Raw genomic sequence first — 17,801 nt, 5'->3', positions numbered from 1 at the left:
TGACCTGAGCCGAAGCAGGCCGCTCAACCGACTGAGCCACCCAGGCACCTGCATTTATATATTTATATGTATTTATTTGATCTTTTATTTTGGAAAACTTCAAAAGTAGTAAGGCTAGCCTAATGAGCCCCTAAGTATATATATATCATCCAACTCCAGTTGTAATTTTTTTTGCCAAACTGAAGTCAGTTTCCATAAAAGGATATGGGAAAGGTAAAGTCAGAGTAATACAAATATAAGAAGGAGGTTCGACTCTGTAATAACAACTGGAAAATAAAATCTCAAGTAGAAGTTAAAGAAGACTTAGGTACGTTAAGTTATGATTACAAGAAGGAAGAGATGAGACAGGAATGGGCCTCTGTTTGGCGCTGTTGGTGTACTGCTGATGGATGATACAGAGAAAGTGGAACTTCTGAAAATCTTACTTTATTTCTATCCTTTCTATCAAGGAAAAGGATGTCCAGCATAAATGGGTAGAATGATCATTGATTGGTAAGGGAGAGTGAGAGTTCCACATGGTGAAGCTAAATGGGTTCAGGTATTTGGGCCTGGACATCCAGGATGGATTCAGAAAGAACTTGCTGTTGTCCATGATCTTTGAGAGCTTTTAAAAGGTAGCAGATTTTCCAGATGATGAGACAGGGCAGCTCTAATTTTCTAAGGATGGTTTTGTTAACTATCAACTGGTGAGCTTGACCCTAACCCCCTGGCAGTATTCTAGATCAAGAACTAAAAAGTAAATTGTGGGTACTGAGGGTAAGAAAAACTTGAACACCCCAAACAGATTCATTAAGAACAAATTATGTCTGAATCATTTCTTCCTTTTGTAGGCTAGCAGGACTGGTCGAGCAGGGAAATATAAATACAGTAGCAATAGTGTGACTGGGATTTAGCTAGTCATTTGACCAGGTTTCTTTCTCATGATAACTTCCTGTGGCAGGAAACATGAGCAGAATGTGAAGCTAATTGGGTGGGTTGTGCCTGGCTGGACATACCCAAAAGGAACTGATTAATAACTGATTTCCAGCTGGACAGTGTTTCTCCAAATGCAGTCTCAGATTGAAACTCACTTGGAGAAAGGTGTTGAAAGCAGAGTGCCAGCCCTTGTCTTAAACCTCCGAAATCATAATCTCTAGATAAAGGGCATTGACGCCCTTCTACAATTAAAGTACACACTGAAATTCAAGAATCACGCAACTTCAGAGATTTCTGATGTGCAAGGTTCTTTGCAGACGTCTCATTCATGATTTCTACCAGTGATGATATAATGGTAGCACTCACTACAAATGTGCATGACACAGAGTTAGGCGGTTTAAGGCAGATAGGATGAGTGTTAGAATTGAGATCCGAAAGATCTCAAGAATAGGGAAAATCTAACAAGTTGAAATTTAACAGGAGTAAACATAAGTTCTTATACATGGATTTAGAAAAACAACTGCCAAGTAAAGGACAGAGCAGGAATGCCTTAAAAAAAACTGTGTTTACAGACAAGGTCTGAGTGTTTTAGTTAGTAGCCCAGTAAGAATTAGGGGATTAATGTGTGTAAGCTCGTTAGACTTTAGTGCAGATATTAAATGTATATTGTCTGGAAAGATGAAGGTGAGGGTCCATCCTGTTTTATGCAGTGCTGACCCTTCGTGGACTGCCGTATTCAGATGGAATGTACTACTTTAGGAGGAACAAGGACAAATGGAAAGGCATTATGTGATAGTCTACATCCTAATCCTTGAAACCTTACTTTATGTGAAAAAAAAAAAAGGATTTTATGGCTGTAATTAAGATTAATGATACTGAGATGGAGAAATTATCCTGAATTATCTGGGTGAGGTCAACCTAATTATATGAGTCCTTAAAAGCCCCCTTCTTCGCTGAGGTCAGGGTCAAAGGAAGATGTGATTATGAAAGAATGGTCAGATGCAATGTTGCTCACTTTGTAGATAGTGGAAAGGAGCCAAGGAATATGGGTGGCCTCTAGAAGCTAGAAAGGGCAAGGAAATGGATTCTCCTAGCCTGCGTCCTCCAAAAAAGAAATGTCAACACTGTTGACAGCTTGATTTTCGCCCAGTGAGACCCATGTTGGACTTCTGACCTAAAGAACTGTAAGATAATAAATTTGTATTACTTTAAACCACTTTGTTTGCAGTGAATTGTTATAGTAGCAAAAGAAAACAAATACCAAAGAGTGCATTCCCAATGGTGCACACATCTGAAACCTGGTCGAGGAGCCACTGCTGAAGGAACTTGGGTCATTTAATTTGGAGAATGTATGAGTAGCGGAATGAATTTGTTCTTCTTCTATATTTGAGGGGTTTTCTGTTGCAAAGATGAAATCAGGAGGGAAATAATTTTCAGCTATAAGGAATTATCCAGAACAGGATAGACTGTTTTCAGAAATGGTGTATTTCCTATACCAGAATATTTAAGCCAAGGCTGGGCAACTACTTGGCAGAGATAGAAGAAAGTGTACACCATATATATAGTTAGACTAGAAACTTTGTTCAGCTTTTTAAATTCAAGGCCCTATATAGTTTTAAGAAAAATATTTATTACATTAGTTATTTTTTGTTACCTTATATTCATGATTGAGTCCTCTAAACTTCTTCACCACATTAAAATTAATGCCACACTAAAATTATAGAGTGAATGATCCAGACTTATGCTAATATTAGGTTAAACTTACATTTATGGGAAAAAGCATTCTGTTGAGTCCTTTTAAAAGTAAACGCTTTAAAGTCCTGTTCTTTTAGGTTTATCTTTACTAGAATGGCCCAGTAGAGGGCAATATTGCACTATCAGTTTGGTTTTTTAGTAATCTGTAGAAACTGCTCACTTTATTGACTTGTTGAGAGTTGCATTTGTCAAATCAAAACTTTTCCTTTCACTTTTTTAGTGTTTTTTTTTTGAGAGAGAGAGAGAGAGAAAGGGAGACAGAGTGTGAGTTGGGAAATGGGGTGGCGGGGGGCGGACAGAGAGAGAGAGAGGGAGACAGAGAATTGAAGCAGGCTCCAGACTCTGAGCTGTCAGCACAGAGCCTGATGCAGGGCTTGAACTCACGAACTGTGAGATCATGACCTGAGCTGAAGTTGGACGCTTAACCATCTAAGCTGCCCAGGCGCCCCCCCTTTCATTTTTATACTTATAATACCTTCATGCTTTGCCACTAAGTATTATAAATTATACATAGCCCTAGAAAACTAATCAAAAATAAAAGTAATACCATTTCTGTGGTGGCTGTTTATATTTACAATTTTTTTTCTTAAATTCTGACAAATGGATATTCAAAAGATTGGATTTTTACTTAAATCTGTGGGTTTACAACCAATTTGGGATCATCATCTCAATAAGAATCTAAAGAAAGCAATTGAATCCCTTTCCTAAACATGTATATTTCAAAAATTTGCATGTACTTATAGGGCCTCTTAAACTTCCAGCCATTATTCTAGGCTCTTTCTTAATTGCATATTACAGAACCTACCCCCTCCAACTGATTAATGCACTTACTTTTTCTAAAGGGCAATGTTTTTTCTAATTATGTTGAAATCATAGAACAGAATTTATTGAAATCACTTTGACTTCAAATACAGAGACTATACTTTCAAGTTCGTATTGTGTGTGTAGGCTCATTCATTAACCTGACTCTGATTTAGCATGTGTAGTTATAGCTTTTCATTCATGTTCCATGACTTCTCACATTCTTGTTTTGCATGATAAGCACCTTGCCTAAATCACTGCATGTTCTCTCTCACCTACCATTTAAGAGCAGCTCAAGGTTCACTTTGACTAACAAACTTTTTCCAAGCTTACTAAGGAATTGCAGCCCTATTTTTCATTACGTTAGTTGGTTAATCCCTGTGTGGTCCACTAAGTCATGCAGAAAGTGTTTTATAAGGTTACTGCATGAGACACTGAAAAGCATACAATATTATAGAGATCACTGTCTCTGCTCCTTAAGTATCTTTCATGATTCTTCATGGATGGGTTGGGGGGATAATAACCTTGCTATGTTTTGGATATACAGGCTACCACTTTAAAAACCCTTCACAGGACACACAGGACATACAGCAACTTAAGTATACAGCAAGTAAGTATATAAAGGTCTGTTTCATTAGAATCACAGAATTATAGATCTGTAGGAGACCTTGGTGAACTAGAACAAAGCTCCCAGCTTTCTATGGTACTCACTGAAAAATGGTGCTGTGTATATGGCTGTGATTTGTCAGAGCTCTGACCATGTCCTACCCACATTATAAATAAATCCATTCAGAATCTCTGATGCAGAATCCAGGAGTTCCTAACCTTTGTGTATAAGATGATCCTCTTTTAAGCTCTCACAGTTCAATGAATCCCCTATATGTGTGATTTAGAAAAAAGATATGCTTGGATGATTTTTTTCAGTCTTACAAATTGGAACTGCTACACTAATCATCTCACTCATCGTCATTTGAAGAGAAGAAAACCAAAGCTTGCCTAATGTGGCATATTTATTAGAATTTGGGGTGTCTCCCTGATTTGTACTCTTTTTGTTTTGTTTTGTTTTCAAACCATACCATTTTTTCATCTTGTTTTTTTATTAAAAAAATTTTTTAAATGTTTTATATATATTTTTGAGAGACAGAGAGAGACAGCACCAAGCAGGGGAGGGCCAGAGAGAGAGGGAGACACAGAATCTGAAGCAGGCTTCAGGCTCTGAGCTAGCTGTCAGCACAGAGCCCGATGCGGGACTTGAACCCACAAACTGTGAGATCATGACTTGAGCTGAAGCTGGACGCTTAACCAACTGAGCCACCCAGGTGCCTCTTTTCATCTTGTTATATTTGGATGTTTATTTACCTAGCTACTATGGTTCTATGGGCATTGCCTTTTTAAAACTACTCCACTTATTAAGCTATAAATAAGGATCAAGGGCTCACCAGAATGAGAATCTAGTCAAAGGTGCTCTGTTAGGGACAACATGGGACTAGATATGGTAGTAGGTTCAGAATTCTGTTACTCAATACATAGCATTTGGAAAGACACACATTCCAAAGGAGAAAGGTTGAGTAATACGCAATTAGTCAAAGTCTAAACAGAACCCCAGTCCTGGTTAGAATGGTCAATCAGAAGTCCAACTGTCAAGGAGTCAAAGCAGGTGTTATAGGGGCCTAATAACCCATTATTAGGGGTGCAGGCACAGGGGAGCTCCACATGTAAAACAAACACCTACTCCTGAGGTCATTGCAGCACATAGCAAAGAGGAAAGAATCCTATACCTGGGAATGAGATGCCATGGTGAAGCAGGACTAGAAACAAGGCTAATTCTAAAGATCACCACAGTAATAATATGTATATTGAATTCAGGAATGCAGTTGGCAGGGCGCCTGGGTGACTCAGCTGTGTGAGCATCTGACTCTTGATTTCAGCTTGGGTCATGATCCCAGGGTCATGGGATCTAGCCCTGAGTTGGGCTCCATGGTGAGCATGGAGCCTGCTTAAGATTCCCTCCCTCTCTCTCTCTTTCTCTCTCCCCTCCCAAGTATGCACACTTCCTCTAAAATAAAATTAATTAATTTAAAAAAAGGAATGCAGGGTCTTCAGACATATGTTTAAATACTTGAATATGCATATGTTTACTTCCTCGCTTTGTTTTTTTTCTTGGCCTGAACTAGCTAAGTGTAGGTGGAGAAGGTGGCAAGAGAAAAGAACTGCTAAGACTTATTAACCCATACGGGTAGATGAGAGGCAGTAGGGTGCAGTACGAACATGAGGCAGCCTTTAATTTGCTTATTGTTTTAATTTGTATGGCCCAATTCTTGTTAATTGTTATAGTTTTGCATCTTTAAAATTTACAGGAAGAAATTCAGGAAATAAATACAATAAGGGATATAAGATAAAGCAAATTGTTTTTCTTTAAAACTCCATTTTCCCATCAAATGCAATATATTATCACATTGCTACTTACCAACTATTGAGTTCCTTATCAAACTTTTTTTTTTCATTAATTTTAGGAGTTTGTGGCCTAGTCAACTAAGTTTCAGAAAAAGGGAACTTCTAATTTAGGCTCTGCCTATTTCAGATTTGGGTTTCTCTTGTTACATAGAGAAGTCATGTCAACTGTCCTTTTTTTCTGATGTTACCACCATGTTTTAGACTTACTAATTCTAACCTATGAAATTATGATTGTTTTTTGATATGTATAATTTGTTATATAATTTTTGATACATGTAATATACAAGTTAATCACCACAACCCATTGGAGCAGATGGTGTCATTATCCCTATTATACAGATGATGAAATTGAAACTCAAGGCCACATTGCTAATAAATAACAGAGCTAGGATTTGGCTGCTCATCTGTCCACTGTAAGGTTTATGCTTTTGATTATTATTATATCCTACTGCCTAAATTGTGATTTGGTAAGATTTCAAAAGTGGTTTATTGTGTTGCTGTCTTTATAGGAGACAGTTAACCTGGGTTTTGACCTTTACTGGTACTTTGTTTCTTCAGAGGGTGCAGTATCTTCAGAGTTAGGGGAAGGATACTTGGAAAAAATACACACACACACCACACACACAGAGAACTCATAATATTTTAACAAGAATGAGGATAAATCACCAGTATTTGGTGATTTTCTAAAAATATGGTTTTAAAATAAAATTAAAATATTTATTTATTTAATTTTAATTTTATTAAAGTTAAAGTTTTGTCATCAGATGATAGGAGTAGGTGGAAAAGAAGTTTTGAATTGAGTATTTTATTACAGCAGATATCTTTTTTTTAATGCTTTTTATTTATTTTTGAGAGACAGAGAGAGACAGTGCGAGCAGGGGAGGGTCAGAGAGAGGGGGAGATACAGATTCTGAAGCAGGCTCCAGGTTCTGAGCTAGCTGTCAGCACAGAGCCCGATGCGAGGCTCAAACCCACGAACTGTGAGATCATGACCTGATCCAAAGCCGGATGCTTAACCGACTGAGCCATCCAGGGGCCCCAACAGCAGATATCTTAAAATAGAGGAATTTCCAGTCATTTGTGTGAGGAGCTACTTTTGATTTTTCCTTTGACCTTAGGATGATTGGTACGTGTATGTGTGACATGATGAATTATGATGTTACAGTCCTTTAATAATAGGAGGTGAGCGTGCCAGTAACATGTTCGGCCAAGTCACACATATGTCCAAATGTTCAAGAAGAGGGCCTGGGTGCAGGTGCCACCCTGAAGCCAGACTCATCCAACTTCATTACTAACTTATCAGAAACCTCTTTCTTTTTTTTTTTAATATATTTTTTATTTATTTTTGAGAGAGAGAGAGAGAGCGAGCAGGGGAGGGTCAGAGAGAGAGGGAGACACAGAATCTGAAGACAGGCTCCAGGCTCTTAGCTAGCCGTCAACACAGAGCCTGATGCGGGGTTCGAACCCACGAACCGCTAGATCATGACCTGAGCCGAAGCCAGACACTCAACCGACTGAGCCACCCAGGTACCCCAGAAACCTCTTTCTTAAGAAATACTGCCAGTACTTTTCTTTTAGGAAAAGGAAAGATCAACGAAATAGTTTTAGACTTGGTCGATCAGTTAAAAAGTGTTGATTAATGGAAGTGCTGCAGCTGTTCCTGCTTTTTTAAAAATTAGGTTGCGGCCCCTGGGTGGCTCAGTTGCTTAAGCATCTGACTCTTGATTTTAGCTCAGTTCATGATCTCATGGTTCATGAGTTTAAGCCCTGTGTCAGGCTGTCTGCTGTCAACGCAGAGCTTGCTTCAGATCCTCTGCCCCCTCCCCACACTCTCTCTCAAAGATAAATAAACACTAAAAATAATAGGTTGTACTGCTTAAAATATTGGAAGTTATCTTTACAAATCTTCCCCTTTAAGTAAAACCTGCTGTTTTTCTTCACTGATATTAATACAGGATCAATACTAATGGAATCCATTTTCTGGCATAGACACCATTCAAGGCCCTCGTGGGAATGTTTATCTGAGAAATTTTTTTCTAAGAAAAACTATCTCTTTGCCATTATTTTTTTCTCAATTTTAATTCCAGTATAGTTAACATATAGTGTATGTTAGTTTCAGGTGCAAAAAACTGATTCAGCAATTCCATTAATCACGCAATGCTCATTACAACAAGTGCCTTCCTTAATCCTCATCACCTGTTGCACCCATTCCCCACCTACCTCCACTCTGGTAACCATCAGTCTGTTCTCTAGAGTTAAGAGTCTTGTTTCTTGGTTTGCCTTTTTTTCCTTTTGCTTGTTTGTTTTGTTTCTTAAATTCCATATGTGAGTGAAATCCTTGTCACTATTTTTATTATGCATAGTTATCCAATTTTTTAAATGCTATAAATATTTTCAACCAATTCAGATACTCTACTCATTTATAAAACTCTCATGTAAAATACTTTAGTTGAACATTGGATTGTCAGTTTTCAGTAGTACTTTTTACTGCTTGTATCTTTTAATTTAACAATTAGTATGCCAGAGATTAGCTGGATGTATGGCAGTCTGTACAATCCTGGCAAGAGTCGTGAGAGCAGGCACTAGCAGAAAGAAGAGGTTAGGTTTTTTGTTAAAAAAGAAACCCACAAATATAATATATATGTAGCAAATTAATGAGTCATATATTGCTTTCATTACATCATAATTTAAAAGCTATTCATGTAAGTAACTGTTGAAGTATTGTTATGATTTAAATTCCTGATGGTTTTTTCTGCTGGGATCTCAGTTGGTCTCTTGGGTGGTTGTTAAAATGTTGCTGTATTTGGGCAGAGATAATGTAAGGGGAACTAACTTGGGTGGGGAAGAAGAAAATGGATTTTATTTAAATGTAGTCATGAAGCATGCAAAAGGAAATGAAATCATGAAGTAGCTGTAAAGGTGTCAACATAGGTAGCCCTTTTATGCTTATATTAAGATTCATAATTTTTTCAGAATTCAGTTCATATATAGGATTTCAGTTTTCTTGGGGGCGCCTGGGTGGCTCTGTCATTTAAGCATGTGACTCTTGATTTCCGCTCAGGTCATGATCTGGTTTGTGAGACCAACTCCTGCCTTGGGCTATGCGCTGACAGCACAGAGTCTGCATGGGATTCTCTGTCTCTCTGTCTCTCCTCTCCCCTGTGTGTGCATACGCATACTCACGTGCTTTCTCTCTCAAAGTAAATAAATAAACTTTAAATTTTCTCTGAAGCTAGGATGTTATGATGTATGATAAACATATGTTGTTCATTTGGTATTTTCACTATAAATTCATGTTAGAAACCATGAGATAGTGGGGCGCCTGGGTGGCTCAGTCGGTTAAGCCTCTAACTTAGGCTCAGTTCTCACAGTTTGTGAGCTTGAGCCTTGCAGGGATCTCTGTGCTGACAGTGTGCAGCCTGCTTAGGATTCTGCCTCCCTCTCTCTGCCCCTCCCCACTCACTATCTCTCAAAAATAAACATTTAAAACAAAAAGAAACCATGAGATAGTGATTATAGTGAGACTTTGGATCATAGTTCTGAAAGTCATCTACTTCTCAAGGAATTGGGCACATGCATTTCAAGCCTATTTAGTAAATCAGTAACCAGGCATGAATGTTAAATTAATATTCCAAAAGATTTTTTTAATGCATGTATGTATTAAGGACACTTCTGTTAGATAACATTATTATTCATGATTAACCTGAGTTATTTTGCAATCAAGATTAAGATGTACCACATGTGTCTTTTTTTTTAATGTTTATTTTTGAGAAATAGAGTGAATGAGAGTGAGCGTGAGGGAGGGGCAGAGAGAGAGAGAACAGAGGATCTGAAGTGGACTCCATGCTGACAGCAGAGAGCCTGTTGTGGGGCTCCAACTCATGAACCATGAGATCATGACCTGAGCTGAAGTCAGACACTTAACCAACTGAGCCACCCTGATGTCCCCAGATAAACAACATTCTATTAGCACATAGACTTATTTTTACCCCCTGAACTTGTGACACAGTATGTCTGTTGGTTAACTTGCTGGGCATCTTGGATAAAGTCTTATTCCAGTGTGACTAGTCTTTCATTTCTCATATTTAAGTAACAACCTTATAGAAAACACAGATTACATGATGAATCCTTGAAGTTGAACTCTATCCTCTATTCTAGAATAGAAATATTTTCATTTTCATTTTAATCAGTTTTGTTTTTATATTCGTTAGTAGTTATCCCCTGTCTTTGCCCCTAAGACTAGAGTTTAAATGTGCCTGATTTTGATGTGTATAAAATATAATCATAATATAATCTAACTTTTGTGTCTGGCTTCCTTCATTTGATATAACTTTTATTTTAAGTTTTTTTTTTAATGTTTATTTATTTCTGAGAGAGTGAGAGACAGCGTACAAGCTGGGGAAGGGCAGAGAGAGAGGGAGACACAGAATCCGCAGCAGATTCCAGGCTCTGAGCTGTCAGTACAGAGCCCAATGCAGGGCTCGAATCCATGAACTGCAAGATCATGACCTGAGCTGAATTGGATGCTCAACCAACTGAGCCACCCACGTGCCCCATTTGATATTATTTTTAAGAGATTCATCTATATTGCTATGTGGAGCTATAATTTGTTCATTTTCATTGTTATATAGTTTTCAGTTGCGTGAATATACTGCAGCTTATTTATACAGTTATAAATGGATATTAATTTCATTTCTGGTTTTTGGCCACTTCCACCGGTAAAACCATAGGCATTCTTATAGCTGAATATGCAGGAGTTTATCTAGGCTATATGCCTATGAGTGGAATTGCTGAGTCATAAGAAATACATTTAAACAATATAATCTGAATTAACACTACAGTTTACAGCCTATAAATCAGCTTTATTAGCTCATTCCTCCTACATCAATTTAATGACAATAGCCTTAACTTTTCACTAATATTTTCTGACTCCCTGTCAGTGCTGTTATTAACATTAATGACATGACTTCCTCCACTAATATCCATAGCCAGTATTATCTATCACTAGATGAAAGACTCACCAACCTTCCTTCAAAACTATATATTACAATACTAGCTATGCTACAAATATTCTTAATTACAACTTTTACTGCTACAGAATGAATCTTATTTTATATTTTATTTGAAGCAACATTAATTCCAGCCCTAATAATCATCATCACCCACTAAGGAAACCAAACAGAATGATTAAAAGCAGGACTTTATATGCTAGTAAGATCACTCTCACTTCTCATTGCCCTAATCTTTATCCAAAATCTTACAGGTCCATTAAACTTTCTAATAATCCAATACTGCACTGAAACAGTATCTAGTTCTTAAAGTAATATTTTCCTATGACTAGCATGCATAATAGCATTTAGAATAAAAATAATTCTGACCTATACCTCTAATTACCAAAAGCATGTTTCAAACCTGCCACTGCTGGGTCCAGAGTGCTTGTGGCCATACTACTCAAACTAGGTGGCTATGGAATGTGACGAGTTATAGTACTTACCTAGCAAAGTATATGTATATCCTTTTCTTACATTATCCTTATGAAAAATAACTATAAGCAGCTCTGTCTGTCCACAGAAAACAGACTTAAAATCTCTCATTTCAGGGACACCTGGGTGGTTCAGTCAGTTGAGTGCTGACATCGGCTCAGGTCATGGTCTCATGGTTACCGGGTATGAGCCCCATGTCTGGCTCTGTGCTGGCAGCTTGGAGCCTGGAGCCTGTTTTGGATCCTGTGTCTCCCTCTCTGCCCCTCCCCTGCTCACACTCTGTGTCTCTCAAAAATAAAATAAAAACATTAAAAACTTAAAAAAAAACTCATTGCATATTCCTTTCTCAGCCACATAGCACTAATAATTGTAGTCGTTCTTATCTATACATGAGGTTGTACAGGAGCTATGGCCCTAATAAGTGCCCACGTCCTTACATCAATGCTATTTTTTCCTAGCAAATTCAAATTATCAACAGATTGCCGGCTGAACTATAATTCTAGCTCAGGATGACAGATTATCCTTCTGCTAACAGCAGCTTGATGACTTCTAGTGAGCCTTACCAATTTGGCCTTACCCCAATAATTAGCCTAATTGGAGAACTATTTGTAATTGCATCATCATTTTCATGATTCAACATTACAATTATTCTAACAGTAATTAGCATTTTATTACTACCCTACAATCCCTTTATATATTAATCAAAATACAGTAAGTCACATACATGTATCATATCAAAAATGTTAACCATCATTCACAAGAGAAAGTGGTCTCGTAGCCCCACATTTACTACCCTGTTACCTATATCAGTTAAGCCCCAAATTATTTTGATACCCATCTATTATAAATATAGGTTAATAAAAATATTAGATTGTGAATCTAATAATAAAAACTCAAAACTTCTTATTTACTGAGAAAATATGCAAGAATTAATTCATTCCTCCATGTATAATAATACAGCTTTTTCAAACTTTTGGTAGGTAGAAGTAATAATCCATTGGTCTCAGGAACCAAAAAAATTGGTACAACTCCAAATAAAGGTAATAAGTGTATTCACCTCTTCAATTCTAATTTCACTATTTATGTTAACTTTACCAATCATAACAATCACTTCTAAGATCTCTAAAAGCAATCTATATCCATATTGCATAAAAACTATTACTTCATATGCCTTCATCCCACAATATTTGTTTATTGGGCCAAGAAAAAATTATTTCAAGCTGACCCTGAATAACCATTCAAACTCTAAAGCTATTGCTTAGCTTTAAACCAGATCATTTCTCAGGTGCCTGGGTGGCTCAGTTGGTTAAGCAACTGACTCTTGACTTTGGCTCAGGTCATGAACTCATGGTTCATGAGTTTGAGTCCTGCATTGGGCTCTGAGCTGACAGTGCTGAGCCTGCTTGAGATTCTTCTCCCTCTTTCTCTCTCTGCCATTCCCCCACTTGCTCTCTCTCTTTCTCTCTCAAAATAAATAAAAATAAACTAGATTATTTCTCAATAATATTTCTACTAGTAGCACATTTTGTTACATTGTTAATTATAGAATTCTCAAAATACATTCAGATCCCAAAATTACCCCAAATTTTCAAATACTTATATTCCTTATTACTATTCTAATCTTAGTCACCACCAACAACCCCTTCCAACTTTTCGTCAGATGAGGAGTAGGAATTATGTCATTTCTGCTAATCAGATAACAAAATGGCTGAGTAGATACAAACACCATTGCCCTTCAAATGGTTCTATATAATTGCAGCGAAGATGTTGGATATTTTTGACAGAGTGCAATGGGGGTGGGGCAGAGAGAGAGGGAGACAGAATCTGAAGCAGGTTCCAGGCTCTGAGCTGTCAGCACAGAGCCCAACTCGGGTCTCGAACTCACTAACCATGAGATCATGACCTGAGCTGAAGTTGGACACTTAACTGACTGAGCCACCCAGGCGCCCCTAAAGTTATGAGATTTTAAAGAAATTTTTAAACTCAACTTTAACCGATGTTAATCAATTATTAATTGGACTTCTTTAGCTGCAACTGGCAAATTTGCCCAATTTGGCCTTTACCCTGAGCCATACATGCCCTATACCTGTCTCAGCCCTACTTCATTCAAGTACAATAGTTGCAGCAGGTGAAAACGAATCTGTTTCCATCCATTAATAGAAAACCACAAAGCCATTCAAACATTAACACTCTATCTAGGAGCTATCACCCATACTATTTATATATAGCAATCTGTGTTCTTACTCAAAATGATATTAAAAAGATTGTTGCTTTTTTTAAAAAAGGGGGGAAATGCCTGGAGGGGGTATCAGTCAGTTGAGCATCTGACTCTTGACTTTGGCTCAGGTCATGAACTATGGTTTGTGAGTTTGAGCCCCGCATTGGGCTCTGTGCTGAGAGCTCAGAACCTGGAGCTTCTTCAGATTTTGTGTCTCCCTCTCTCTGTGCCCTTCCCCCACCCACACCAGTCTCTCGTTCTCTCTCAAAAGTGAATGAACAGGGGCGCCTGGGTGGCTCAGTTGGTTAAGCCTCCGACTTCGGCTCAGGTCAGATCTCACGTTCGTGGGTTTGAGCCCCGCGTCAGGCTCTGTGCAGACAGCTAGCTCAGAGCCTGGAGCCTGCTTCTGGTTCTGTGTCTTCTTCTCTCTCTGCCCCTTCCCCCTCTCATGCTCTGTCTGTCTCTGTATCAGAAATAAATAAAACATTAAAAAAAATTAAAAAAAAAAGTGAATGAACAAAAAGAAAAAAGAATGTTGCTTTATCCACCTTAAGCCAGTTAGGCCTAACAGTATCAACTATCTTAACTGTATTAATCAACCATATCTAACATTCCTAACATCTGCACTATAGTTCTTGGCTATTTTGAATAAAGCTGGTATATACAGACTTTTATGTATAATTATTTGTGTGTATATTTGTTTTCATTTTTCTTGGGTAATGCCTTAGAGTGGAATATCTAAGTCATATGGTAGGTATGTGTTTACCCTTATGAGAAGCTGCCATACAATTTTCTGAAGTAGATTTACCAGTTTATGTTTATAATCCACCAGCACTATGTGAGCATTGTAGTTGCTTTACATTCTTGGCAACATTTGGTATTGTCACTTTCTTTCATTTGAGCCATTCTAATGGGTGTGTAGAGGTTGTATATTTATTTTCCTAATTAATAATGTTGAGCATCTTTCAGATAGTTACTTGCCATTCATATCTTTGTGAAGTCTCTACACATTTGGCTTTTGCCCATTTAAAAAATTTGGGATGTCAACTTTTTGTTGAGTTGTAACAGTTCTTAATATAATCCAGATCCATATCCTTATTATGTATATATGTGTTGCAAATATTGTCTTCCATGTTGTGGGTTCTGTAATTTTCTTAATGATACCTGTCAAAGAAGACAACTTCCTACTTTTGATAAAGTCCAATTCACCAGCTTTTTATTCATATGGTTCATGCTATTTGTGTCCTAGCTAACGAATTTTTGTGTACTGCAAGTTTACAAAGATTTTCTGTGATGTTTTATTATAAAAGTTTTCAGGGGTGCCAGTGTGGCTCAGGTGTTTGAGCATCTGACTCTTGATTCAGCTCCTGTTATGATCCCAGGATCTTGGGATGAAGCCCCATGTCAGGTTCTATGCTGAGCATGGAGGCCTGCTTGGGATTCTCTCTCTCCTTCCCTCCTTCTGCCCATCCCCTTGCTCATTCTCTCTTTCTAAAATTTAAAATAAATAAATAATAAATAAAATAAAAACCTTCTTCCTTTTAGCTTTTATTGTTTATATCTCTGATCCATTCTGAGTTAATTTTTAAAATATACTGTGAGGTAAATGTTGATGTTTGTTTTTCTTTTCAGTACCAGCTGATGAAAAAGCCTTTGTTTCCCCATTGATTTCCTTGCTAACTTTGTAGAAAATAAACTGACCATATGTGTTTGTATATGTGTGTGTGTGTGTGTGTGTGTGTGTGTTTCTTCCATTGATGTATCATCAATGGATCGTATATTGATACAGCACTGTCTTGATTACTCTAGTATTATAGTATGTCTTGAAAACACCAAATCTTTGAGCTTTGTTCTCTTTAAAATTTGCTTTGATGATTCTAGGTCCTTTGCATTTCTATACAGATTTTAGAATCTTGCCTGTCAATTTATTTTTTATTAATTTGGCTTAAAATTTGACAGGGGTTGCATTGAATTTATAGATAAACTGGGTAAGAATTGGCATCTGGATAGTACTGCATTTTCCAATGTGTGAATGTGATGAATATTTCTTCACTTATTTTGCATTTTAGTTTCTTTTAGCAATGTTTTTATAGTTTTCAGTGTACAGATTTCACACATATTTTAAAATTTTATCCTTAAGAATATCATTGTTTTGGGTAGTATTATATGTGAAATTGTATTTTTATTGCATTTAAAAATTTTTCATTGCTGATCTGTAGGAATACAGTTGGTGTTTTATAACCTTGTAACCTGCAATCCTGCCTAACATAATAGTTTGTTGAAGGTTCCTTAGGATATTTTACAACATGATCATTTTTTTTATTACAAATTCAATTTCTTCAGTTGATACTGATCTATTCAGTTTCCTATTGTTTCTTCTGTCAGTTTTGGTAATTTGTATCTTTTAAGGAATTTGTTTCATCTATGTTGTCAGATATATTGACATAAAGTTTTTCATAATATTTCTTTACTATGGATTAATATTTTATTTCCTAACAATGGTAATTTATGTGTTTTTTTTCTTTTCTGTGATCAGTCCAGCTAGAGATTTATCAGTATGATTGACCTTTTCAAAGAACCAGTAGTTGGTTTCATTGATTTACTTCCTTTAAAAAAATTATTTATTTATTTATTTTGAGAGAGAGTGTGCACACAAGCAGGGGAGGGGCAGAGAGAGAGGGAGAGAGAGAGAGAATTCTAAGCAGGCTCCATGCTGTCAGCATAGAGCCCGACATGGGGCTCAGTCTCATGATCATGACCTGAGCCGAGATCAAGAGTCAGAGGCTTAACTGACTGAACCACCCAGGCGCCCCTTGATTGACTCTTTCTATATATTTATTTTGTATTTCATTGATTTAGGCTCTTAATTATTTCCTTCCTTCTATTTTTTTTTTTTTTGGCTTTAATTTGCTCTTCTCTTTCTATCTTCCTGAAGTGGGAGCTTAGTTTATTTTAGGCTTTTCTTTAATACTGCAATAGCAAAGTTGAGTTCATGCGCTGGGACATTCTGGCCAGCAAAGCTTAAGATGTGTTCTATCTGGCCCTTTCCAGAAAAATTTGGCCAACCCTTGCTCTAGGGTCTATAATAAGCATCTTTATCTTAATCAGGTAAAATATGGTAAGTAACCTTAAGATGTCATATTTCTATTTATTGTCCTTAGTACAAAATTGTTGTATATCTGTTATTTATATACCTTTTAAGCCAACAATGCAGTGTTAACAACATTTGCCTTAAATAGTCCTATGTCTTTTTTAAAAGAGAAGAAAACAGTATACATACCTTTATGTTTACCTACAAAATTACCATTCCGAGTGTTCTTCATTCTTACTTGTAGATCCAAGTTACCATCGGGTGTCATTTCCCATCTGCCTGAAGAGCTTAAGGTTTTGGTTTTGGTTTTTAATGTAGATCTACTGATGATGAATTCTCTGAGTTTTTGCTTATCTGAAAAATCTGTATTTCTCCTTCAATTTTATAGTATAGTTTCATTGGATATAGAATATTTGGTTGACAAAATTTTTGCCTTTCAACACTTCAAATATGTTGTGCCAGTATTTTTGTTCCTTGTTTTTTTCTGATGAGAAGTCTGTGATTAATTATATGTTGTTCCTTTTTATGCAACAGGTTTTTTTCTCTGCCTTCTTTCAATTCTGTAAGCTCTTTCATTCTGCTAAATTCAATTTCTGGACCAACTCAGAGTCAGTTTCTCCTGACTGCTGCTTTCCTAAAAATGAGTCACTTTCTTGTTTCTTTCCATGTCTAGTAATTTTTGTTGAAAATTATGTATTGTCTTAACCCTTACTAATAGGGATGTTTCTAGAATTAAAAAAATTAAAAAATATATATTTTTAAGAGAGAGAGAGACAGAACATGAGCAGGGGAGGGGCAGAGAGAGAGGGAGACACAGAATCTGTAGCAGGCTCCAGGCTCTGAGCTGTCAGCACAGAACTTGATGTGGGGCTCGAACTCATGAACAGTGAGATCATGAAATGAGCCGAAGTTGGTTGCTTAACTAACTGAACCACTCACGCACCTCTAGAGTTTTATTTTTTATTTTTTTCCATAATATTTTATTGTCAAATTGTTTTTCATATAACACCCAGTGCTCTTCCCCTTAAGTGCCCTCCATCATCACCACCACCTCTTTTCCCCCCTCCCCCTTCCCCCTCAACCC

General features: G+C 37.0%; 1 protein-coding gene across 5 annotated transcripts in view; it reads left to right on the top strand.

The window, feature by feature from the left end:
- The window catches only part of PUS10 (pseudouridine synthase 10), a 75,102-nt gene that overhangs the window by 13,000 nt on the left and 44,301 nt on the right, over positions 1–17,801 (top strand). For 3 of the 5 annotated variants that reach the window (XM_029937427.1, XM_029937426.1, XM_029937430.1), the window contains exon 5: positions 4,019–4,081. The exons of 1 other annotated variant lie outside the window; for it this stretch is intronic. In XM_029937427.1, coding sequence (XP_029793287.1) covers positions 4,019–4,081 — 63 coding nt within the window. Of the gene's footprint in view, positions 1–4,018; positions 4,082–12,388; positions 12,449–17,801 lie in introns of all 5 variants that reach the window. One more of the 5 variants, XM_029937428.1, reaches the window with a different exon arrangement.

This window comes from Suricata suricatta, chromosome 4 (assembly GCF_006229205.1).
Source record: "Suricata suricatta isolate VVHF042 chromosome 4, meerkat_22Aug2017_6uvM2_HiC, whole genome shotgun sequence".
Classification (NCBI taxonomy): domain Eukaryota; kingdom Metazoa; phylum Chordata; class Mammalia; order Carnivora; family Herpestidae; genus Suricata; species Suricata suricatta.
The sequence above is the reverse complement of the archived record's forward strand: the minus strand, read 5'-3'. Positions and strand labels throughout refer to the sequence as shown.